Here is a 27,540-nt window from a genome sequence, read left to right as displayed (position 1 = left end):
AAACAAGATAAACGTGTTTATTAACAACTTGTATAGCAAGGCGAGGACAAACACATTTGCCACCACAGAAGCATTCTTAATAACAAACACACAAACTGATATCTATTGGTGGAATCTTTTTTCTTCTTTACAAAAAAAAGATAGGCGTTTTAACAATACCGACGATAACAGGGCCTAGCGTTTATGGAGTATGAGGCCTGCATTGTGAAGACATACTGGAGAGGGTTATTGTTAAAAATGTGCTTCTCCCATTCTTTAGAACTATATTTTATCTTTTTTTTTACCATATCTTTACGTTAATGTAACTTAGAAACACATGTGAATGCCACCTGAAAATGAAAGCCTTTCCATTGGGAGAGTTTAAAAATGTACATTTATATATATAAATATATATATATATTCATATCACAAAAAATCGACAGATATTTTAGAGGTCAGAAATATGATAAAAACAATAAGAAATTAAAATAATTATATTTTTAACATAACCTCCCAATTAGAGCTTTCTTAAACAAATAAGCAGAATAACAACAATAATAATATCAATCCACACAATAACAATAACAAAATGAAGCATTACTATTACTTTGGCATATGTCAGCACAGACTAGTTAATAAAGCTACTTTGTTATTCTTTTACACATGCAACAAAATGATAGCAGAAACAGAGAGGCACTGTTGATAATACTTGACATTCATTCAAACACTCAGTTTTAGTTAAACAAACAAATAGAAATATCACAAATAAAACACACAGATAGAAACAGAGATTCTGCATTTTAACACTGATCACGCTATCATTTCCTGAAATTGAAAATACCACACCTACAAGACATGACACAGAAATACAAAATTGTCATCAATATCTATATGCTGTGTAAATAACCTCTACGGTACGTCAGCAGGTGGATTCAAGTACACTGTTGTCTTTTGGCAGCAATTCCACAATCTTTAAGCATTTCTTTATTTTCATATTCGACGTGCCATGTGCTTCTCTGGAATAAAACAAAGGTAATCTGGCTGTGTCTCCATAGAACGCCATTAGCCCTCACAGCAACAAACTCAATATTTAGAATTCCTCATCCATAAGATAACATCATACACTACCAAACAACAGACCCATTTCTTCTCAACTCCGTGTCCACTGAACCACCTCAGAGCATGACAGCCTCTTGTAGGTTGGCAGGTATTCATTGTATATATCAGCGTCAAAATAAAATCGCTCCTACTTGGCACAAGTGTGGGCAGCGCTTACTTGAAACTATAACACTCAGGTGAAGGACAATAGAAGAAGTCCGGAACCAAAGAGACTGGCAAAGCATCAAGCAAATCTTTAGCGCACTTCAAAAGAAATGTATTCAATTGTTGAACTGGCAAAAGAAGAGACGTTTTTCAAAACGACTAACTGACTACCACTCAATTTTATGTGTTAAGTCAGTCGTCAATATTGTGCCCGCAAACTCTTTGTCGGTCAAAGGGCCTTCGAGTGCAGCGGGCCGGGTGACGCAAGCCCCGAGTCCAGCTCAATACCAAACACACAGAGGGCTAGGTGGAGCCAAACAGCATTCAATCAGATGTGGTTCCAATGGAAAGCTCTAAGTGCAGCTGCCCATTCAAGGCCTGGAGGCTGAGAGGTTCTGGGTATCACAGCAGGGTCACCACTACCAGTAACGCTGAGGAATGGAAACTACCCATCTGAATTATTCACGTGAAATAGGTCTCAGAGCAAGGGGCCCTTCACAATATAAAACCGCCAAGTTATTTTCCCAAGCGTCATTTTCTTTCTAATGTGATAAGAAGATGAAAGATGTAATTCGACATTTCCCACATTGTCAAGAAAACCACAACTAAAGGTTGCCCGATATTGTACACTCCTTCGCGAGCAGGTATAGAGGAGGAGGAGGAGGAGGAGGAATATGAGAAGAAACGAAAAAATAAGGAGGCGAACGAGAAGGAATATGAGAAAGAAAAAGCAGAAAGGGCGAGGATGAGGAGGAGGAAGAGAGTGTCCCATGTTGCATTGGCCCAGATGATCATGATTCTTTAGGTCTAATGACACTTTAAATGCTAATCTCATTGGTAGGCTGAGGGGTGGGTGAGGGTACTGAAGTGGGTGGTGGGGGGATGATTGTTTTATTCATGAAAGGACAACATCAACCCAAGAGAAACTCACGACCAAGACACCTGTGAAGCATCGATCCAGCCGGGTTGCAGAGTGGAAAAATAAATGAGCTCATCAGCCCTGCCAGCCAGTGCATTGTTACCAGGCTGCTCTTCATCAACGCAGGGGACCCTAGCCTGTACTCCTGCACCGATGTACTGTATAAAATGGATTGTACTTGGATTTCTATAGTGAACCCACTGCACTGCTCTACACTGTTCAGCTATGTCCAGGCTACAAGCCGCCTGGGTGGCTGCCACAATCCACACTCCTTTTATGCACTGGGCTAGCCACACGCCGCTCTCCAGCCACAGGGCTCAACCATAACAAGGTAGCAGGATGGTGATGCTGGAACCGGTTTTATAGTCAGAGTTGAATGTAATGACACACAGCAGGAGGGGAGGAACGCGCTGCCGTGCGGGAGATCCTTCCCCAGAGTGTGTGCGGTGATGGCTGGTTCAACTTGTGGATGCACATTGATGGCTAAATGCGCCACAGGTGTGCAGCCTCAACTAGCGCCAAATCAGTGTGACGCAGGCCAGGTGAGGCCGCTTAAACCAGTCATCACCCACACACACTCCATCACCCCAAATTAAGAAAAAAAAAAAATCCTGCCGCTTAGGAGAACTCCTTGGGTTTCATGCCTTCGCCAGCCCCGCCGCCGTTGGTGCTGCCGCCATTTGTGTCGCCGACCCCGCCGATGTCGGCGTGCCGCGCGGTGACGTAGCTCTTCTTCCGGGCGGCGAGCGGCTGTGGCTTCCTGGGGGCGGCGGTGGTGGTGGTGGCACCGTCAGCGTCGGCGGGGTCGGAGGTCACCATGACGCTGGTGTCCATGCGCGACAGCGTGTACATGCTGCTCTGGCGCGCAGGGTGCAGCCGAGTGGTCCGCAGCTCCAGCTCGTCGTAGCTGGACACCTTGATGAACGGACACCAGCGGAACGCACGCTTGAAGCCCGCCCGGAACCTGGGGGGTGGGGGGGTCGGGACGGGACGGGACGGGACGGGACGGGACGGGACGGGACGGGACGGGACGGGAGGGGACGGGACGGGACGGGACGGGACGGGACGGGAGGGGACGGGACGGGACGGGAGGGGACGGGAGGGGACCGGAGGGGACGGGACGGGACGGGACGGGAGGGGACGGGAGGGGAGGGGACGGGATGGGACGGGAGGGGAGGGGACGGGAGGGGACCGGAGGGGACGGGACGGGACGGGACGGGACCGGAGGGGACGGGAGGGGACGGGATGGGACGGGACGGGACGGGACGGGACGGGAGGGGACCGGAGGGGAGGGGACGGGATGGGACGGGACGGGACAGGACGGGAGGGGACGGGACAGGGACAGGGACAGCCGGGACGGGACAGGACGGGATGGGAGGGGACGGGAGGGGATGGGACAGGGACAGCCGGGACGGGACAGGACGGGATGGGAGGGGACGGGAGGGGACGGGACGGGACGGGACGGGACGGGACGGGAGGGGACGGGAGGGGACGGGAGGGGAGGGGAGGGGACGGGAGGGGAGGGGAGTTCGAGGGCGGACAAGGGACAGGAAGCAGATTACAAGCGATTAAGATTCCGATTGGGGAGAATTAGGGAAACTCTTTCTGTAATAATTCATGATGTCTATGATGAATTACAAAAATACTTACAATTTGTTTTAATCTGTTTATAGCACTGTGTGATTATAATTATAAGCACTTGTTAATACTCATGATGCTTCGTAACAAAGTCAATCATAAGACATTATAATGCATTCATAATGACTTTTATTATTGTACTTTTATAAGGTTGAAATGTGATAATAATTTACTTGGTCATTTGGGACTTTGAGTAAGTGAAAACTATAACAGCGATTATTTTGCATAATGGGTTAGGTTAGGTTACCCTAACCCTAACCCTATAATTAATGTTAATGGCTAAAGCATTATGAACATGTGATTGTAATTATTAAGTGCTATAAGCAGAACATAATGCACGACAGGTATGTTTATAATGCATTATTATTATTATTATATATATTATATTATTGACATGGGCGTAATTTTTTTTAACATAATTAGCATGTCCTTTGCAGCAGTTACAGTTACTAGCGGCCATTTATGTAAAATGGCCGCTAGTTCAAATATAAATGTCCTCTGTAGCAACAATGACTAGCTTTGAAAATGGCATCTAGTCAACATTAGCATATCCTCTTCATTAGTTACAATGCATGCCCTTGTGTAAAGTGTTTTGGAATTACACCATTCAGTCACTTGTTGTATACAGAACACTTGTATTAACCGTTGCCACTAGAGATAATGTCCTTCGATTAATGCGTAAATGCACTCAGACCTTCCATTAGAGTTGCAACATCATCAAGTTGTCCTGCCTTTCATCTGAACACCCATAGACAATTAAATCGATATTGCATGATATAATATAATATTATTGTTAAACTATAACAACTACAACTTTGAGTTCTCCAAAGTGAGTGCGTGTGTGGTTGTCTGAGTGTGTGCATGCATTAAAAGGTGTGTGTATTCATGCGTGCATGTACGCTCATGTGTCTGTGTGTATGTGTGTGTGTGTATATGTGTGCCCACCTGCTGTTGAGGCAGCAGTAGATGATGGGGTTGTACATGGTGGAGCTCATGGCCAGCCACATCACGGCCAGGTACACCTGCTGGATGTGCTTCCAGCGGGTCAGCGACTTGAACACCCCCGTCACCACAAAGTACATGTGGTAGGGCAACCAGCAGAGGGCAAAGGTCAGCACCACGATGATCATCATCTTCACCACCTGCAGAGGAGAGAGATGGAGATATGAAATGGATGGCGATGGGAGATAGAGGGGAATAGAAGGAGACAAAGAGAGAGAGAAGGAGATACATGGAGATAGAGGGGGATGTGAGTTAGAGGGAGATAGGAGATAGAAGGAGATGGAGGGAGATAGAGGGAGATAACGGAGAAAGAGGGAGATAGAATGAGATAGAAGATAGAGGGAGATAAAGGGAGATAGAGGGAGAAAGAAGATAAAGGGAGATAGAGGGAGGTAGAAGGAGGTAGAGGGAGATAGAAGGAGAAGAAGGAGAAAGAGGGAGATAGAAGGAGATAAAGGGAGATGGAAGGAGGAAGAAGGATAGAGAGGGAGATAGAATGATATAGTTGTGATAGATGGAGATAGAGGGAGATAGAGGGAGATAGAAGGAGACAGAGGGAGATAGGATATAGTTATGATAGATTGAGATGGGGAGACAGAATTAGAATCAAGGAGATATATGGATATAGGTAGAGATAGATTGAGACAGACGGTTGAATTATACGGTTAGACGGTTGAATGCCGCATGTCAAAGTAAACCCCATAAGGCAGATCTGTTATTATTTACTTTACTATTTCATTTATCACTGCCGGATGCAGATTACGAATTGAATTTGTTCAAGCGACACACAGATAACCTGATGGTGCCCCACCTAGATGAAACCACAACATTTGCTGCCGGAACAAGGTGTGAATTGTTCCATAAAAAATGTTTACCAAAAGATGGATAAAGAAAGAACAAGCTAATCTGCCATTTCAAACCGTGTAAAAGATTTTCAAGGCACTAACTGTTTAATACAATGCATGTTTTTTTTATTTTTTTAATATCTGGGCAACTATGACCAAAGTCAATAAATATTTGTGAATATGTTAACGTACGCGAACACAGCTCTCGCTAATCACTGTACTCCCAAAGCGAGAGCTGTGTTTGTGTCCTCGGCAGCCAGTCAGTTTCGTTCTCAGTGGGTGCTGGTCTCCGCCAGGGCCGCGCCTTGTCACCAATCCTGTTTGTGATATACATGGACAGGATATCGAGGCGTAGTCGTGGTGGGGAGGGGTTGCAGTTCGGTGATCTGAGGATCTCGTCACTGCTTTTTGCAGATGATGTGGTCCTCATTGGATCATCGGCCTGTGACCTTCAGCACTCACTGGATCGGCTGGCGGCCGAGTGTGAAGCGGCTGGGATGAGGATCAGCACCGCTAAATCTGAGGCCATGACTCTTAGCAGGAAACCGGTGGATTGCTTACTCCGGGTAGGAAATGAGTCCTTAGCCCAAGTGAAGGAGTTCAAGTACCTCGGGGTCTTGTTCGCGAGTGAGGGTACTATGGAGCGTGAGATTGGCCGGAGAATCGAAGCAGCGGGGGCGGTATTGCGTTCGCTTTACCGCACCGTTGTTACGAAAAGAGAGCTGAGCTGCAAGGCAAAGCTCTCGATCTACCGGTCGCTCTTCGTTCCTATCCTCACCTATGGTCATGAGGGTTGGGTGATGACCGAAAGGACGAGATCGCGGGTACAAGCGGCCGAGACGAGTTTTCTCAGAAGGGTGGCTGGCGTCTCCCTTAGGGCTAGGGTGAGAAGCTCAGCCATCCGTGAGGAACTCGGATTAGAGCCGCTGCTCCTTTACTTAGAAAGGAGTCAGCTGAGGTGGTTCGGGCATCTGGCAAGGATGCCCACTGGGCGCCTCCCTTGGGAGGTGTTTCAGGCACGTCCAGTGGGGAGGAGACCTCGGGGAAGACCCAGGACTATGTGGAGAGATTATATCTCAACACTGGTCTGGGAATGCCTCGGGATCCCCCCATCAGAGCTGGTCAATGTGGCCCGGGAAAGGGAAGTCTGGGGCCCCCTGCTTGAGCTGCTCCCCCCGCGACCCGACCACGGATTAGCGGATGACGATGAGAGATGTTTACGTTAAAAAGGCCACTTACTTTGTTAATTAGTCTATTATCTTAAAAAAATCTAAAATAAAATGTCTAGACAAGATGCAAAATCACATTCAGACCGAAGATAAGCTGAAATCAAAACACAAAGAGAAGGCAGAAGACAAAAGATGGGTCTTGAGGCAGGATTGGAAGACTTGGAGGGACTCTGAGTCTCTGATGTCGTGGGGGAGGGAGCTCCAGAGCGTCTTACAGCCATTCATACACACATTCAAACACCAACAGCGGAGTCAACCCTGCAAGGCGACATGCAACTCGTCTGACGCAATGAGGGTTAGGTGTTTTGTTCAGGGACACCTTAACCGTCAGCTAGCTGGGTGGAGCCGGGGATTTCTCTGGGCGGCATGGCCACTGCCCAGAGTGGAGCATCTGTGTGGCGGAGCTACCCGCACTGAGGTGGACGGTGTCCAGAGCTGCAGAACAATCTGCTCTTCTCTCCTCCGGAGGACCATAAATACTTCCTAGAAGCGTCTGGGATTTCCACAGCTCTCCTGACTGTGTGTTAGGAGAGCTGTGAGTTAAGGTTGTGTGATTTATGTACATTTGTGAGAGTGTGCATGTGCATGTGTGTGTGCGAGTGTGCGTGCATTCGCCCGTGCGTGCACTGAAGGGCTTGCAAGCGCCCATATGTGTGTATGCGGGTGTCTGTCCGTGTGTGTGTGTGTGTGTGTGTTTCTCTGTGTGTGTGGGTATGCATGCGTCTGCGAGTGGGCCTACACTCATGTGTGTGTGTGTGTGTGTGTGTGTGTGTGTGTGTGTGTGTGCGTGAACGTGTTGCAGAGACCTCACCAGGATGTGGCTGTGGGGCTGGAGGAAAGACAGACATGTTTCCGAGTTTAGTTTAACCACGTTAAACTATTCTCCAGTTGTAACCTCTTGCTGAACTGCTTTATTCGTTGATGGATGTCATATTTGAAAGTGTGATGGGATAAAGATTATTTTGTCAGGGCTTTTACTGATGACGTGCCAACCTTGTTACAGGCCTGGTTTTCGGTGGCTCCAATCTGGAGGAATAAAAGCTTTGGAAACAGATTCTTTGTTTAAGACAATCACAAATTGTGTATCCCACTGCCGCCACATACTCCGGACAACGTGAAGTATTTGCGGTCCCTTTGGTGGTTTCGGTGCGTTATGCTGCCATATTTGGAGGGCCGCATTCCGTGCTACTCATATTATGTATAAACAGAACATATTCTATGTGAAGTTCAGTTTATACTATCCTCTAACAACATCTGAGGCAGACTCCTTCTAACTGACAAGCCTATGCACTGGGTATGAATGTGCAGTAGTATTGCCTTTCTTCTATTCTGGACTATGAATAATAATAATAGACCTCTGAAGAGTAAGTCTGGCCTCTACGGAAGAGGATTAGGGCCACACATAAGAAAAAAAAAAATAGTTCTGATTTTAATCTCAGAATTCTGACTTTAAAGTCAGAATTCTGACTTTAAAGTCAGAATTCTCAGAGGTTAGTCCTTACAGGTACCCGTAGTTCTGACTCTCAAGTCAGAATTCTGATTTCAATCTCAGAATTCTGACTTTAAAGTCAGAATTCTCAGAGGTTAGTCCTTACAGGTACCCGTAGTTCTGCCTTTAAAGTCAGAAAAAAATCCGAATTCTGGGATTAAAGTTAGAATTCTGACTTTAAAGTCAGAATTCTGATTTTTTTTCTCAGAATTCTGAGATTCATGTCAGAATTCTGACTTTTAACTAAGAAGTATGACATTCATCTCAGAATTCTGACTTTCATCTCAGAATTCTGAGAAAAAAGTCAGAATTCTACAGGTACCTGTAAGGACCAAACTCTGTGGGAGCACTTGCACCAAAACAACACATGTTCCAGTTTCACTCACCTTTTGGTCTTCCGTTAACGAAATGGCTTCTTCTTTTTTAAAGTTTAAAATCTGAATTCTGAGATTAAAGTCAGAATTCTGACATTAATCTCAGAATTCTGAGATTAAAGTCAGAATTCTGAGAATAAAGTCAGAATTTAATTATTTTTTTATGTGTGGCCATAATCCTCTTCCGTATGCCTCCGAGGCTCTTGGTTCCCTTTGCTTGGCTCCATGTTTAAATGTCTATTGAAAATAACATGGGGGTTTTGAACAATTGACGTGACGAACTCTGTAGGTGGCAAATTAGTAAAAGCTGCTCAGGTCTGAACTACACACTTTTTCCATCTAGATTCCACTTGGGTTTTGGATTGTCGGTGCCGTTAAAGTAGTTAACTATTATTAATGCTAACTGGGAGCTAGTTCTGATCTGCACAGACTTCATACGTCATACTTGTAAGGGAGGCGGGAGTTGCTCGCAACCATTCACAACCTAACGTGATTGTCATTTCACGCATGAATGGACGAGCAGCGTTGGTGCCACCTCCTCCGTAGGCGGGCTCTGGTGCCATTTCGGTGAAGACAAACTATGAAACATTGCCGTTGCTATACAACCTTGACTGGGAGAGTCGTGACGTCCTAAGTCGGTGCAGATCCGCGTTAGCATAATGCTTCTTCAAAATAGTTAACTACTTTAACGGCAACGACAATCCAAAACCCAAGTGGAAAGTGGATGGATAAAGTGTGTAGTTCAAAACCTGAGCAGCTTTTTCTTCTTCACCACCTACAGAGTTTGTCACGTACGATCATTCAAAACCCCCATGTTATTTTCCATAGACATTTAAACATGGAACCAAGAGCCTCGGAGGCGGGACTTATTCTTCAGAGGTCTATAATAATATACATGCATCTTCTCATCCAAATCACTGATTGACATGAATTTACTCTGAATTCTGGCAATTTTTTTTTACTTTGAATTGTTTTACTTTCATTTAAATTGCATGCTTTTGGTATAAACAGTACCCCAAAAAGGTATTTAGATGATATGCTGCGATGGTTCCCTGCATCACTTTTAACTCACTCTGTGTAAAAGCAACTGCAAAATGGGTAAATATTATTATGAAGCCTTCAGAAACTCTACAGTCTGACTCATCTATTTGACTCCAGTCCAACTCATACGATGAAAAGTAAAGACATTTCAACAGAAATATCTGTTGAAATTTGTATAGAGAGAGGTTTGCATGCTGGGTTTGTCCAGCCTCTCCACACTGGCAGGGCAATCTATGGCGGGGCCCTTCAACAGGAACACTCTCCTCAATCCCTCAAGGCACCACCCCCATGCCCGAGCCTCCATGCCATTGTGCTCATCGTGTCTCATCAGAGAGAGGGCGGGCGAGAGAGAGAGAGAGAGAGAGAGAGAGAGAGAGAGAGAGAGAGAGAGAGAGAGAGAGAGAGAGACTAAGAGACTGAGAGAGACAGAGTTTGCACGTAGAGGGTTTCATCACTCTACATCAAACGTTGGTTTTCATTTCTCTCCTAGTAGAGATATGCTTGTGTATATGTGTATGTATATATATATATATATATATATATATATATATATATATATATATATATATATATATAGGTAGAGAGAGAGAGAGAGAATCAGAGACGCAGAGAAAGAGACGGACAGACAGACTGATATAGAGAGACAGTGTCAGACAGACAGATAGACAGACAAATAGACAGACAGAGCGTGACAGAGACAGACAGAGAGATAGGGACAGAGATAGACAAATAGACAGACAGACAGACAGACAGAGAGACCAACAGACAAAGAGAGATTGAGAGAGACACAGAGATAAACAGTCAGACATTCAGAAAGAGAAGGAGACAGATCGAGTGAAACAGACGGAGAGAGAGAGACCTGGTGACAGACTTGGCTTTGACCATTCTCTTCATGTATATCCTGTGTTTGCGGACCGCCTCCTGCCGTGAAGAGTGGAACTCGCACAGCAGGGGGTTATTGGGTCACCCCAGGGGTGGTACGACCAACACTGGGATAGCATCCGTTGTGCGAACACACTTTAGAGTGCCTTTCTACGGATTCCTTCTTAATTTTCGTCCCTAAGATGAGATCACTCCCTGTACAATTCAAAGGGGAGAAACCGCGACACTGAACAAAGAAAGTAGAGAAATAAGGAAAAAATGGCAACAAAGGAAACATACCATCTTCACAATCTCGCTGAGAATGCGTGTTTGATGTCTGGTTGAAGCAGCCTCACTTGGCCCGTGCATATTAGACCCTGAAGGGAGATGTGCGAGGCTGCATTGACCTATCAATGCACACTGATTAACACAGCCATCACAACACACTCATGAATTACTCTGAAATGTCAGCAAGGAACATCTGCTCACCTTCTAACATCTCACCAACCCTCAAATAAACTTTTTTCTACATCATCTACCTGTGTCCTGGTATCTCGCTGAGAAAGTGGGTGTTTTGATGGCTGGTTGAAGCAGCCTCAAATTGCCCGAGGCGTGCTGATTAGAGCTGGGTGAGGATGCACGCATGTGGTGCATTGATCAATACACAACAGAGTTTGTACCTTATCTACCTGTGTCCTGGTCTCTTAGGGGCTCAGTGAAGCACAGTAGCATCTAGCTAGGTTGAAGATGTCATGTTTCTGCTGTTGATATTCTTCAATTTGGTGGATGAAATCCCCCCAAAGACAGAGAAGGGTTTTTTGTACACAAGGGTAAGCTCAAGCGGTTCAGATTCCGCCCCTGTGTTGATGAATCACCTCTTCCGCACCGCAGGCGTGCTGCTATAGGCTTCTATTTATTCCACCTCCACCTGCTGGGGTCCTCACTGCAGAGCCCAATGGTTGGAGCTAGCACAGCTCCACCTCTCTAGAGGTGGAGCTGGACCTCATGAGATTAAGGCCGAATCAGCTGGACCTCACCTCTCCTGGTCCAGCTGATTTGGCTTTACACTAGCCAATCACCCCAGTTATGGTAAGGTGTATGAGTTAATGTTATGGCAAGGGTTAAGGATATGGTTGGGGTTAAGGTTAAGGTAAGGGTTAGGGATATGGTAAGGTTTACGGGTTAAGATTATGGTTAGGATTAGAGTTATGGTAAGGTTCAAGGGTTAAGGTAATGGTTAGGTTTGGGTCTGTTGAAGTGTCGGTGAAGCCACTTTTTCAGCGAGAAGTCAAACACAAAAGAAAATGTTTTCGGGGAAAGTTCTAGGAAGAAAAGTGTTACTTTTTTAGTACCGTCATTGTGTATGGGCTTTATAATGAGTGACGTTGTATATGCTCTGCACCACGAACCTTGGTGTTATAATGAGTTATATGCCTAATATGCTTCACCCATTGGCTCTACAGTGTGGAGCCTCTCATTAAAATGTCAATGAGTCCTTCCAGGATTAATTAGCCTCCGGTGGGAATTCAACGACGCAAGAATGACAGCCTCTGTTGATGCTCTTAGCCTAAAGATGGGAGAACGTCTGCTCCGAGAAACAGTTGAAAGGGATAATGCGGGTCAGTACTGTAGCCAGGCAATCTCTACTTGGATACATTTAGAAATGGGTGCAACCAGTCGAGGGTATGTGACAATTGTAAATGCATAAAAACCTTAATTGTTCTGCGGAACTGTCACACCGTTAAGGAGCAGATAGGGGTTAGGCTACAGGGCCCCTACAGACTACTACCTACACAAATGTGGCTTCAAACCCAGAACCCAGTAGAATTCGGTACTACCGTAGAACCAAATTCCTCCTGCCACCCTCCTACCCTATTCCCACCACCCTACCACCCTATTCACCTACTACTCTATTCCAACCACCCTACCACCCTATTCCTACCACCCTACCACCCTATTCCTACCACCCTACTACCCTATTCCTACCACCCTACTACCCTATTCCTACCACCCGACTACCCTATTCATACCCCCCTCCTAACCTATTCGTACACCCCTCCTACCCTATTCCTACTACCCTCCTACCCTATTTCTATCACCCTACTACTTTATTCTTACCCCCCTACTACCCTATTCCTACAATCCTACTACCCTATTCCTACCACCCTACTCCTAACCCTAACACCCTACTGTCCTATTCCTACCAACCTCCTACCCTATTCCTACCAACCTACTAGCCTATTCATACCACCCTACTACCCTATTTCTATCAACTTACTACCCTTTTCCTATCGCCCTATAACCCTATTCGCAGTAGAACCAGGACTGCGAATGTTGTGTGTTTATTTGACGAACTCCGTAACCTACTCCAAAAGAAAAGCCCTTAATTATTTTCTTCTTGACGAACCCTGGTTCCTCCCTCACAGCTTGTGTGGGGGTGTAAAGCTCAACCACCTGAGGGTAGAGCAGCATGCGCTACACCCCAGGAGGTCCCAAACATGTGAAGAACATGCTATCTATACATGAACACGCCCGCTGCTACCCCCACACCCACCGTGGCCCCCTATGGTGACCGAGCCCTCCCACAGAGGACCTGTTCCCCCTGCGACAAGCGGACAGGAGGGATACGTTGACAGGGCTACACTCAGAACCGAAGATGTTGGTTTTTTCTGCTTCGAGGAAGAAGGAGACTGTTGACCTTCTCCTGGGGCTGTGAGAGAGAGAAGTGTCTCTGAGCGCGGGGAGGATCGTTGAACTCTGTGAGGCTGTGAGCTGAGCGCTGGTGACAGCTTAGACCTGATGGGTCAGGCCAGGGAGGGAACGCTGTGTGGTGTAGTCTCTTTTCATTCGGTTCATCAGTGGGTAGGTACTCCAGTTGTTTCGGTTTGAAGTTAAGGCAAAATTATATTCTAAGACGAATATTCTGCCTTGCATCAGTATCCAAGAAATATATTAAATATCTTAAATAATATATTACCAAAGAAATCATTGCAAGTTGAAGACAGATGAATGATTACTTCTAAGCTCAGAGTTTTAAAAGCAATCTCAATAAATGATTTGAAGGGAAAAACGGCACTAAAGATTTGTATTGGAAAATCCCTGCTGATGCTTTCAATATCAAAAAGGAAAGTAATTGGGCTGGGATAATGTGATGAGCACTGTCCTTCCTGTCCGCCATGTGTTCAGCTAGCCATGTCATACGCTTTGACTGCCGTCTATTCAAGATCAGCCCCATTTTCACAGCCATTCACACACGGACACAAACACACACACACACACACACACACACACACACACACACACACACACACACACACACACACACACACACACACACACACACACACACACACACACACACATACATACAAACATACACACATAGACACACACACACACACACATAGACACAGACACACACAAACACATCAAAACAAACACACACACGCAAACAGACACACTCACATACGCACACATACACACATACATTTGAAGTCAATGATCAATGATCCAGGATTAGTGATGAGTGGTAGATTTAATTTCATTCCCCTCGTCGTAAGATTATCAGGGGACACTTTGAGTCAACAGAAGCAGGAGGCTAATCAAGCCTGCAATGATCAGAGCTTGATTATCTTCATTGACATTTATCAGAAGATGTGATTTTGGATGAAACTGAAACTGATGTGACAATACAAAAAAAACGCTTCCCACTTTCATGTAGCTCTACTGCACTGAAAATAACAGTCCTCCTGAAAAGGTGTGAATGGAGTACAAGGTGAGAGCAATTCAGCGACAAAGCCCTGAGGAAATGTTTTCCAATCCACGTGTTTCACTATGAATAAGACCAAAAACAAACAAGTAAATGTATAGTACAGTGCTTCCACTGGCTTCGGCTGCATTCAAACACATGAGTTTGTCTTTTTCACTCTTGCACTTAATCCGTCTGTTCAAGTCAGATGAACCTGAAGGTGAGCTTCCACTTTCAGCTTACGAAAGTGACACTGGGTAGCTGTGAATCTTCAAATTTGCCTTTTTACAATTGTTAAAATCTCGGTGAAAAACCAAACTCAAATAGAGCATTTCAGCAGGATGATCCCAACATGATGTTAATCAATATATGATATTGATTAATACTTATTTGATATTAGATTCCCTCCGCCCCCTGTATTGTAGCAACATGTTTAGTCTTAACCTCTATAAGCAGATATATACATTTGAATCAAATGAAGAATCTGGAGGCAACAAGGTTTTGGTATCGGCAGCGCTCTGGCTTAGTTTAGTCTGTTTGTAGTCCGACTCAGAGTATTATTGATCGATCATTTTTGGGCAGACTTCTGTTGAATGCAGGTAAACAGTCCCTGCAGAGAGCAACCATCTCGTAACCCATCGGTCACGGCTCACGCTGATGTAGCTTTTGATTAGCTTTGATATCTTCTTTTGAAATTCTAATAGAGATTAGCAGAAATGGCATCTGGACCGGAAACATACGAAGAAAAATTGTAATTAAATGTCACATGGGTGAAGTAGTCTTGGCCCGGATAGCCTTTTTTTTTTTCTCAGAAATCGCCAGCAAAGCCATATGATTAGTTAAGCTCTTCCCACTGACCATATATTTTGTATGGGTGTGTTGTCATGGCTACATAAACAAATGTGCATGTCTGAATGCACTCCGATGCTCATATTCATTTTCAGTGCACTTAGTACAGATATAGATAGGTATCAAAAAATATTTTTAAGGATTTTATTAAAATGAATGTTTTGATTTTTAATTCCAAATTATCAATAATTTAAGTGAGCAATATATTTAGTTTATTATAATTGAATGGCTACGACATGCCAGAATTTTCTCGGCCCCCAAAGGCATTCTGAATTACTTGTGTCCCCGATGATAAATGTTTTCCCCCGCGACCCTACCAACAGTGCATCGTATAGTATTGTATTTATTATGAGCAAGCAACATCTGTCAGGTGTAATTGGTTCAAGAACAACCCAATTGTTCTTATGCCCTGAGACATCAAACCATGTAGCAAAACAAGGATACCACTGTAAATACACATATAGAAACAGATGCACACACACACACACACACACACACACACACACACACACACACACACACACACACTCACACACACACACACACACACACACACACACACACACACACACACACACACACACACACGCGCGCGCGCGCACACACACACACACACACACACACACACACACACACACACACACACACACACACACACACATACACATACACACACACACAGACACACACACACACACACACACACACACACACACACACAATAAAACACGCACACTTTTGTAATAACACCACTTGAATTAACATTGATATAAAAAACCCGCCCCCAAGGAACAGAGAAATTTGTAAATAACATTGTAAATAAGGAACTCCACCCCTCGTAGGGAAAAGCTATTTGATTGGAGGGAAAAACCTGCAATAGCGATGAATCCGCGCCTCAGCCATCGATCAACGTCTGTAATTTACAGAACGGTTCGCTCAACAGCTATGGGAGCACTTTGACAAGACGCCATGAGCAGAGTCACACGTTGTCAGGATAAGAAGATCAGAGATTCAGTAGTTATGAACTAACACATTCATGTCTTGCCCTCATAAAGGCAAAGACCGGTCAGGAACCACAGGGGAATTGGTATGATACAGTGTTAAAAGTGATGAATATAGTAACATTTTGGGATGGAGGTTTCTTCTGAAATCGTGACAGTGCTTCATAATGTTTATACACTAATGGATTCAACACTTCCTAATGTTTTTCGTTGTTTGTAATCACACGATATGAAATAGGGACGAATTCCAATTTCAGGAAAGTGGAAATATAATTTATAATGTCGTTCCCACTACCATTACCCGTGTTAATATGTAAACACTGAATGTAGTTCCTATCCCCAACGGCACCGTATTAATAAACAAACACTGAATGTAGTTCCCATACCCAACGGCACCGTATTAATAAACAAACACTGAATGTAGTTCCTATCAACAACTGCAGTGTTTCACAAAACACTGAACGTAGTTCACACTTGAATGTGACCATAAATATTAACCAGGGTTTTAAACAAGCCAAGATGAGCTGCTGAGCACAAGGGCCCAGGAAGCCAGCGACTTAAAACGAATGACCATGAACACGGCCTCATGGTCATTTGTAGCAGCAGGGGGGTCTGTCGCCAGCACTTTGTACGCAACAATAACAAATAACAGAGTGGATTTATCAGGGAACTAGGAAGCCTCCAGCCGTCCTCCAGGATGGCTTGTGCCAGAGGCTCAGCCTAACAGCATCCATGGGCCCGCCCCACCACCGAGTCAGCGAGGGCTCTTTGTTTCATGGGCTCCCAATTACGACTGTTTCTGGAATCAAAGGCGGATTCTTTGGCCAATTTCTGTGTAGGAGTGAATTAGCGTGCCACATTTATCCCCTGATGCCCATCAGCGTGGCATCACGCCCACACCTTAACTCGCACTAATTCAATCGCTAGATGGTTGATTGATATTTTATACTTGGTAGGTTGTTTTGTTTTGTCGCTATGCTGATTCTCTGCATAAGCTCCACTCACAAGAGAGGCTTTTTCACATCGAGGATTTGAGTTCTATCAGAAGCGAAAACACACAGCGACACTATATCCAGCTCAGGGGTCCTCTGCTCCTCCGGCACAACAACATGTTCATGTTCATATCCATCCATGGTTCCACCGTACCTTTCTTTTGGCCTTCAACTGTCCATGGTAGTTATCAGAGGAGTTCCCTGGGATCTCTCCTCCCCACAGTGTGACCCCCACGATGGTGTAGGTGATGCCCATCACCACTAGGGGCAGCAAATACACCAGTATGGCCACGATGATGTGGTACCTGTCAGGGGGGGGGGGGGGGGGGGGGGGGGGGGTGGGTGCTATGGTCAATCAATGCATGTCTCTAACTGTAACACAGTTAGAGAGTGTTTGTTTGTTGTTTAATGTAGCACTCTTATTATTAATAAAACATCTTTTCGAAACAAGGATTTTGAACACATTACATTACATAACATTACATTTATTTATTTGAAACAGCCCAGAACACTTATCCTTACCTTAAAACAAACTAAATATACAAAGGCCTATTAATCCTGTCCCTTCTATTTAATGCTTACTACTAATGGCTAATTTTTAATTTAGTTCTGTATCCCCCAAAGGGACTCAAAGTGAATTTATAAACTCTTTAAGGAGAAGGTAGGCGTTATTCAACGGGTAGAATGAGGACATTCTTGGGGTTCAGCCCAGGCCCAGTCCCGTTCTGACTGGGAGTGGAGCCCCCATCCCCAGCCCTATGCAGCCCCCTGGTACCAGAGTACCAACAAGGATCCCCATATTTCTGAGAGGAGGTAGGAAGCAGGAAGACGTGGTCTCACATGAAGGAGTCCTGGTTGCCGCGCGGCCAGTTCACGTAGCAGCTCGTCCTGCGAGGGTACCTTCTGATGGTGGCGTAGAAGCAGTTGGGGAAGGCCAGCACCACCGCCAGCCCCCAGATACACACTATCACCACCTTGGTGGCCGTGGCGGAGAGGCGCGGCTTCAGTGGGTGGATGATGGCCATGTACCTGAAGAGATGGAAGGGCTGAAGTCAGTTGGGCTGGGCTGTAAGAGTCTCAACTGGAGGGTTTGATCGTTATCGCATAATCATATAATGAGGCTGTACATAAAACGTACAAAGTTTTGGATGAATTATGTTCAGTCAAATGACGATGACACAGTGAACAAATTAGTAATGTTATATAATCAAGGGAACCTGCAAGAAACTAACCACTTACTCTCCCACTTACCAACTGACACACTATTTACACAGGCCCTGGACAACTATCCCATGCACTGTCCGAGTCTACTGCACCCTCACATCTATTCATGAGATGCTAATGCAACAGGGCCTTAAGGATGGCTCAACTTCAATGTCACCGCATTGATTACACTCTCAAAGGGGCACATGCACACACACACACACACACACACACACACACACACACACACACACACACACACACACACACACACACACACACACACACACACACACACACACACACACACATACACACACACACAGTGACATGCACAGACACACATGCATGCACACACATATTCACACACATTGATATACAGACACATACACACTCTCAAGTTGGTTTCAGGGTATTTTTGGGAACTACAAAATAGCAGGGAGGGATAATTATGTGAATTGATACAAATCCACCAGTGGCAGCATTGTACTTTGAAAGCTGGTGGGCAGCATGTCTTGGACTACAAGGGCAGAGGAAAGGATGCAAAGCCAATTAGTCAAATAAGGCCTTCTCAGCACCGGGCTCTGCCACGGGCGCTGCAGCTCGGCCGCGGGCTACGGAAACGCCATTATAACCAAACAGAGCTGACTGTACCGCAACGAACAGTAGCGCACCGCTCGGTGGAAATGAGGCATACGGCTGAGCGGGTTTGTCGGTTCTCGGAGGGGATAACCCCTCCCTCCAGGCTGCTCCACAGCCAGGGCTCCTGCTTATTGGTTCATAGCGCAGCCATGCGCTATGAACAGACAAAGGCGGGATCCAGATCCCTTAGCTAGTCACACCCACTCAGAGGAGGACTTTTCCTCCCCTCTCCAATTGAATATACACACACAAACACACACATACACATGCATGCAAGAACACACATCCATATGCACAGATATACATACATGTTCACAAGTACACAAACAAAAACAAAAACACATACGCTCACAACCATATACACACACTTAAGACCCACACCAACACACACAGACACACACACACACACACACACACACACACACACACACACACACACACACACACACACACACACACACACACACACACACACACACACACACACACACACACACACACACACACACATACACTCACACACATCCCAAAACGCATCCCCCACTGATTGCGTTGCCTTCCTTCAGAGCAGCAGTCTTCACCGTCACATCTCCGCGAGCCTCCCCACCCTCATCCAGATATCAATAGCCCAGGAAAACATGCACGTATTACATACGTGATACGTGTCATGTCAGCCCGTCTGCTGCCACACGTGAGCGAACACGCAGCGTACGCAGCAGCGTTTATCCTGTGTGATCCCAACACGACCGCACTGATGACGCAGCAGCCTGCAAGTCAGTCAGGAGGAGCCGGGTGCCTTTTCCTCGTCTCGTGAGAAAGTGTTGATGCACAGCGTCCAAGTGAGGCAGCTGCGATACTGTCTCTCAGGTGTTTCATTCATACTGTTACATTCGCGATTGTACACACACACACACACACAAAGTTCTACTAAGTGAATTTCTGCCGGCGGATATTATTGTTGAACCGTTGTTAATGGTTTCGTCATTTTGCTTCGGGGTCCCTTTGAGGTCCCTTTGAGGTCGCCTTATGATCGCTTTGAGATCAGATACATGTCATCCAGGGAGCCTGTAGGGGGCCACTGCAGTTTTATTCCCACTATTCTGAGGGATGAGGGACCATCATCAAGAGTATGATGAGGGACTCTTGACAGCCCTGCTAAGGGGAGGAGGCGAAAACATTGCCGCACTTGAAGTTGTCTTCTGAAATGGGGGATCGGTACCCATGTTTCATGGACAGGCTTGAAAGGGGAGAGCACTTTCTTGGTCAACTGGAGTTCCATTTCCTGACCGTGATTACTAATGTGGCTTGTTCATTTTCGGTGTTGACCACCGGAGGTATACTGGGTCTCTACACTGAGGGTCTCTCACTGGGGGTCTCTACAATGGGGGTCTGTACACTGGGGGTCTCTACACTGAGGGTCTCTCACTGGGGGTCTCTACACTGGGGGTCTCTACACTGGGGGTCTCTACACTGAGGGTCACTCACTGGGGGTCTCTACACTGGGGGTCTCTACACTGGGGGTCTCTACACTGGGGGTCTGTACACTGGGGGTCTCTACACTGGGGGTCTCTACACTGGGGGTCTCTACACTGAGGGTCTCTACACTGGGGGTCTCTACACTGAGGGTCACTCACTGGGGGTCTCTACACTGGGGGTCTCTACACTGAGGGTCACTCACTGGGGGTCTCTACACTGGGGGTCTCTGCACTGGGGGTCTCTACTCTCTAGACTGGGGTCTCTGCACTGGGGGTCTCTACTCTCTAGACTGGGGTCTCTACACTGGGGGTCTCTACTCTCTAGAATGGGGGTCTCTACACTTGGGGACTCTACTAGGGATCGACCGATATTGTATTTTTTCATCAGCCATAGCCGATAACCGATACGCCGATACCGATTTTCTTGAGCCGATATTTGGAGCCGATAATACCCTGGAAATCCAGAGCACAATTTGAATTTGCTCAGCGAGTCACTCTGGGAACGAGCAATATACTTGTGTATATTCTGGGCCTCCCCTGGCCCAGAACAATAATCACATCGATGTATCAATATAGGCGGGCCAAAAGTGTTGCTGTTTTACCGACCGGATACGGCAAGAGTCTTATCTATTGGTTAGCTCCACTGGTCTGGATACGGCACCCCTTGTATTCTTCTGATTGGTCATAGTGTTATCCAATGTGTTTTATTCAGTGACAATAATTTCAAATGCATGCTTGGTACCACCCCTCGAGTTGGGCCATTTTCATTACTCGTTGCCAGACCCTACAGCTTTCTAGATGTTGGTCTGGATTTCCAGGCTAAGCCTCCCTCAATTTACATCATAAAAATGACACAATGATGATAACAAATGTTACAATGTCTCAATAAAAAAAAAATATACAATTATTGAACTGTCTGTAAATCACGGCAAAAGAAAATTAAAATAAATAAATAAATCGGCCGATACTGAAAAAAATATCGGCTGATGCCGATACACTTAAAAAACACAAATATCGCCGATATATCGGTCGATCACTAGTCTCTACTCTCTACACTGGGGGTGTGTAGACTGGGGGTCTGTACACCAATCTATAGTTTCTGGTTGGCAACGAGTGATCTTTTTAATATGGACACGATGTTTTGTGCAAATGAACCTAACCAAACGCAAACCTCCTCAATTAGAAACAGAACATGACGCAGGGAAGATAGAGTGGACGGTCTTCTGTCTGTCTGTGTCCCCGTTATACAGAATAGCGGAGGTTGTTATCTTAACCTGACCGACTGTACTAATTTGAGAGAATTTTAATTGGTTTGCAAAGTGTTCCATGAAAGTAGTTTATTTACATCAGTATTGAGTTTTTGGGAAGGGTTATGTAGATTTAACAATTATTTTGTAATCAATGATATGAATCAATGAGGAGATTTGTAGCTTTATTGACTGACCAAATAACACTGACTGCAAATCAACATTTCACATGCAGTTTATCGACAATCCTAATTGTGTTTTTGAGCAGGGTTATGTATTTATCTACTATTTATTGACTTACTAAATAACATGACAGTAAATCAGCGTTTCAAGATACTTAGAGTTATTCTAGCTGTGGCAATGATAATTCATGGAGTTAGACTGCAGCTGGTAGCCATGATTCCAGCAGCGGGAAGTCATAACATGAAGAGGTGTACCCCTGCATTAAAGCCGTACCCGTGTTTTTCAGGAATCCCTGGAAACCACCTTAGAACAGGCATCCCTCGAACACATCAAACTAACCTGATGTAACTGACCAATCTCATCTCAGTTTAGGAGCTGATCAACGATTTAGAAGCATCATACATTGTAAAGTGTAAGTCCCAAATTTGAGCTATTCAGGAAAACCGTTGTAGGTTGCTAGCAACAACAAACGGTTACCTTCCATTCACATAGCAGCTGTTGGTTCGCAACTGGTTAGCTGTTGGTTAGCTCGACGCTGGCGGCCTCAAAGCCAACGGTTTAGCGACGAAGAGCGGCGAGGCCACAGACGCTCACGTAACGTGGCCTGGTGCCATTTCCAGACACACAGGGGCCACGAGGCAGCGCAGGACATGGGGTTAGGAGATAAAGGACCTGGGGTTACGTCTGAAACACGGCGGGTCAGCTCTGTGTCCTCTGCCCCCGCTCACAGTTGATTAACTCAAAGGGACGTCTCCGACCAAAAATACCCGACCCGTCGAACCCGCTGCCTCGGCTGAAGGAGGGCTGAGCCCCGGGGGTACGACGCAACGCTCGGTGTACTCCCACCGCTCACCTTCACCGCCTGATGTGGATCATGTCTTCTCTAGTTCCGAGCACTATGATAAGGCCACTGGGCCACTTATCCTTTATACTGTTTATGCTTTTTGTCCTGTTTGCCCTGTTTGCTCTGTTTGTCCTTACTTTAGCCTTTACTTTAGGCTATTTTTGTTTTCCTGAGCACTGCTCAGTTTATTTTATTTGATTGTACTGTATGTGTCTTCCACTGCTGCTGTGCTGTAACAAAGGACGTAATTTCCCCTCCAGGGAATAATACAGCTTTATTTATCTCTCTATCTATCTATCTATCTATCTAACTTACTATCAATGCATGTGCTGCTAAAGCCACTCTGTACAGCCTTGTGAAGAAATATATTTAATATGAATAATTATCTGAACAAATACAAGATCGACCGGTGAACAGATCTCAGGCTGAAGACACTTTTCATAAATGTACCTTTAGGTTTATGGTTGGATATAGGAAACTTATTTAGTGGAGGGAGGAAGGAAGGGAGGAAAGAAGGTTGGAATTAAATAGAACAAGAAGGAAGCATGGAAGAAGCAAGGAAGGAAGGAAACCAGTCCCACATTCCCATAGAACAATATTGAGTTATGTAGCTCATCTTACATAGTCAGCCACAGAAAATTATATATTATAATTATACATTATCACAGGTTCTATTTAACATAGATACTGTATAATCCATATTAGCGTTGTGTTGTGTGCATTTGTCATTTCCTTGCTCATCATGAACACTGAGTATCCCTGTCTTGCCCTTCCACATTTCTCTGATGATGGGGAAGACTCTTAATTTTGCATGAATCTCAAATATTAACTAATTAGACCAGAGAATGAGGATGATGACATCGTAGTTTAATTGTGGTTTCACACAGGCTTTTTCCATCGATAATTGTGGAACTGTCCAACAGCGGCGCGCTGATTACGTCAACCAGAGATCCCTTGATTAACACAGACCGTTTTCAATGTAGCTCTATAAGGAGCGCATAGGGCCCTCATCTAGGAAACGACACGGGAGACAGGGAGAGAACATAGAGAGAGAATGTCTTTGAGAAAATATAAGAGGCACACAGAAAAGAAAACGGGGACAATGAGGTTGGGGAGATAGAACATGAAAGAGAGAGGATAAGGGGGAGAAAGAAGTGTAAGAAAGTATGGAGGACAGAGAGACGATGAAAGAGAGGCAATGGACGAGGGAGAGAAAATGGAAAGATAAAGAGGGGGTATGGAGAGAAAGCAGAGAGAGAGAGCGGAGAGAGAGAAAGAGAGAAGATGAATCTAGCGGGTGAAGAGGGGTCTGTTTTGCCGCGCTGGTCGGACACACGCGTGGCGGCATTCCCTCGAGGGCATACTTCTGGAGATAGGAATCCTCAGAGGCGACCCTCACAGGCCCTACAGCGCAGGGGGTCGCGGTCTGTACGAGACCCCACCGCAGAGTGTCCATCATCCCAGTACACCGCCAATCACTCACGCATTGATTTCATCCAACGAGGGTGGAGGAGGGGCAGGTGAGAACAAACACACACACACACACACACACACACACACACACACACACACACACACACACACACACACACACTTACACACACACACACACACACACACACACACAAACACACACACACACACACACACAGCCTCTCGCGGTCCGTTCCATTTCTGAGGGACCGTAGATGCACAAGCACGTTTAGAGTAGGGCAAATGACCCTGTCGTTTGAGCTAATGGAAGTGTACTACTCCGGTGACACGCGGCGGGAAGGAGGGGCTGAATAAATAAGTGAGGGCCGCAGGTTGGCAGTGGAGTCATGTGAAGCGGGGGGAAAGCGCTTTTATTTGCATAACCGTCTCAGCGGAGGGTGTGTGAATGGATGTGCACATTTGTGTCTGCTTGGAGACCCTTTCATTGCACAAAGGTGCTGGCACAAGAGAATAACCACACACACAGGCACACACACGCACACACACAGTCTTTAAACACACATGCACCCACACAGTAATCCATACAAAAACACACGTGTGCCAGCTCACACACGCACGCGCACACAGACCACCGATGCAGAGGCATAAAATGACACACATAAACACGCACATATTTACCTTTCACACACACACACACACACACACACACACACACACACACACACACACACACACACACACACACACACACACACACACACACACACACACACACACACACACACACACACACACACACACACACACACACGAGTTACACCACGGATTGTAGCATGTCCTAAACTGTGAAAGGGAAAGCTTGGACGCGTGGAGAAGGATGAGATCATAATCAAATAAGCGGATGCCCATATATATGCAAATAGTAATACAGACTTTACAGTGTCATCCGATGGCCACGCTCCACGTACTCGTTGCGTAGATGTTTCATTATTTGATTGATGGATACAAGGCTGCGTGAAGCAGGCGCACTTATTCTCTCCGTCCATTACATCCATAGTTTGTGTGTGTGTGTGTGTGTGTGTGTGTGTGTGTGTGTGTGTGTGTGTGTGTGTGTGTGTGTGTGTGTGTGTGTGTGTGTGTGTGTGTGTGTGTGTGTGTGTGTGTGTGTGTGTGTGTGTGTGCATTTACCTGTCCACCGAAATCGCCGTCATGGAATAGATGCTCGCAAACACGGCCGTGACGGGGAAGAAGTTGTGGAATCTGCAGTACGCCTCACCAAAGTACCAGTCCCCGTGGGTGGCGTAGATACAGTTCACCAGCGCGTTGAACGCCGCCACCGACGCGTCGGAAAACGCCAAGTTCAACAGGAAGTAGTTGGTGACCGTCCGCATGCGTTTGTGGGCCAGAATGATCCAGATGACGATGAGGTTGCCGAACACGGCCACCGCGACCAACGCGCTGTAGGAGAGAGACCAGAGCGCCACGCGCCACGGTGGCTGGGCGAACTGGTTGGTGAGGTTGTCGGGCACGCTGGTAACGTTCTGTGCCATGGCTGCCATTGCTCTTACTTTTCTCTCTCTCTCTTCTGTTCATAAAAAACAAACAAACAGAAGTGTTTAGTTGCAATAAAACTCTCCTACACATGTGGTCTCGCGCTGGTAGAGCAGCCGCTGTGTGACGTGTGATGTCGGCCCATCATAGCGCGCACTCTCGGGTAAAACAATAAAGAACCGCCAATTTGCAATTACCTTTAAAAGTCCACGTTTGGAATATCCCGGACAAACGGGATACACGGAAGAAAAGAAAATGTGAGTTGAGTTGGAGAGGATGTTGTTCAAGGAGACATGTTCACTGTCTGTTTCCGAGGAGGTGTGAAGTAGACCGCTCTCGCGCCCAGCTTCAGCAACAGGCAGTCACCACGCGCGCCCAGTGACGCACGAGGGGCGCAGTGATTGATTGACTGATTGAAATGACTGCGCGTCGACTGGGAACAAATCGATTATGAATGCATTTCCGCTTTAGTTGGTTTGGTGTTTTGTTCTTTGCAAATTGTTTAATGATTGGAATAATATACCTTATTAATAATGATTGATTCATATTTTCAATGATTATTTTATTTTGTTTAACACAATGATTGTAATAGGGTGGGAAAGACTGATAAATAACATCACATCACAACGCAATTTGCCAGAAAACATATCAGCACAGGGGCGCTGCCAGGATTTGAGGAAATTCTGTGCTTATCCCGCAGCTCTGTTCTCCAGAGGGATCCGGAAGTCTTTTTCTTTCATGATTGATTTATTTTTTGATGCAATATGGAACCTTATTTATGTGTCTTTATCAATGAACATCTTGTATGTGTTTTCCTCAAAAACGGAGAACCCTGTCACACACGCACACACACACAGGCACACACACACTCCCTCCCCCCCACACACACAAACACATATACAAACACACGCACAAACACACACACACACACACACACACACACACACACACACACACACACACACACACACACACACACACACACACACACACACACACACACACACACACACACACATATCTCTCTCAAACACACGCACACACACATAAAATTGTCAGATTCAGTTCATGCACTGAGGTGCAATGACAATCCCTGCAACCTGTGCTCACTCTCTCTCTCTCTCTCTCTCTCTCTCTCTCTCTCTCTCTCTCTCTCTCTCTCTCTCTCTCTGTCTCTCTCTCTCTCTCACACACACACAAAATGTGCACGTGCAAAGCTGTGTGAAGTACAGGGGGACATGTCATTATCGTGGGCTTTAATGCATAATCGGAATGACAAATAATGAAGATATCCGTAACTATTCATCAAACAGTCAGGGTCTCAGCCCGGTTCTAACACAGCCCATGGTTCATCGTGCTGTTGACCGATGATGACATGGGCGTGTCATCATCAGTGAGCCCAACAGGGCTCACCATGTTGTTGACTGACGATGACACAGACACAGCATTATAGTGCATGGATATCAACATCTTCAAACTACTGTACTGTCTGCAAATCGATGAAAGGGAAGACAAAGCTGCCGTGCAGAGACCCCGTAGAAGAAGGGGCTACAGTGGCAATGTCTTGGTTAACATCTTTAAAGGACCCCAATGTCACCACCAGATGTTATGTTGGACCGCCATCACAAGCCACTTTACATCTAGCCTCTATTGACATCACACGTGGGCGCGTCCATCAATGGGAATGGTCTTATAATGCCTGACAGAAGTAGCTAACAAAAATCGACATAG

At 45.7% G+C, this 27,540-nt stretch overlaps 1 protein-coding gene across 1 annotated transcript; it reads right to left on the bottom strand.

The window, feature by feature from the left end:
• On the bottom strand, positions 1-26,151 carry tacr3a (tachykinin receptor 3a). Its single transcript, XM_030352807.1, has 6 exons — positions 26,007-26,151; positions 25,447-25,843; positions 18,071-18,259; positions 17,385-17,535; positions 4,745-4,941; positions 1-3,125 (listed from the first exon to the last, which is right to left on the bottom strand). The coding sequence occupies exons 2-6, from the start codon at positions 25,815-25,817 to the stop codon at positions 2,780-2,782; spliced, it is 1,254 nt and encodes a 417-aa protein (XP_030208667.1). The 5' UTR covers positions 25,818-25,843; positions 26,007-26,151; the 3' UTR covers positions 1-2,779.
• Between the last annotated feature and the right edge of the window lie 1,389 nt (positions 26,152-27,540).

Source organism: Gadus morhua, chromosome 3 (genome assembly GCF_902167405.1).
Source record: "Gadus morhua chromosome 3, gadMor3.0, whole genome shotgun sequence".
Lineage (NCBI taxonomy): Eukaryota > Metazoa > Chordata > Actinopteri > Gadiformes > Gadidae > Gadus > Gadus morhua.
Note: the sequence above shows the minus strand (reverse complement) of the source record. Positions and strands in the feature narration are given on the sequence as shown.

Bases quoted from the DNA above. Each gene is read 5' to 3' on its own strand.
- tacr3a (XM_030352807.1), bottom strand. From the start codon at position 25,817: ATGGCAGCCATGGCACAGAACGTTACCAGCGTGCCCGACAACCTCACC. The intron at 17,536-18,070 runs GTGAGACCACGT...CCCCCCTGACAG, and splicing joins GGCAACCAGGACTCCTTCAT to GTACCACATCATCGTGGCCA. The intron at 3,126-4,744 runs GTGGGCACACAT...CCCACCCCCCAG, and splicing joins TACTGCTGCCTCAACAGCAG to GTTCCGGGCGGGCTTCAAGC.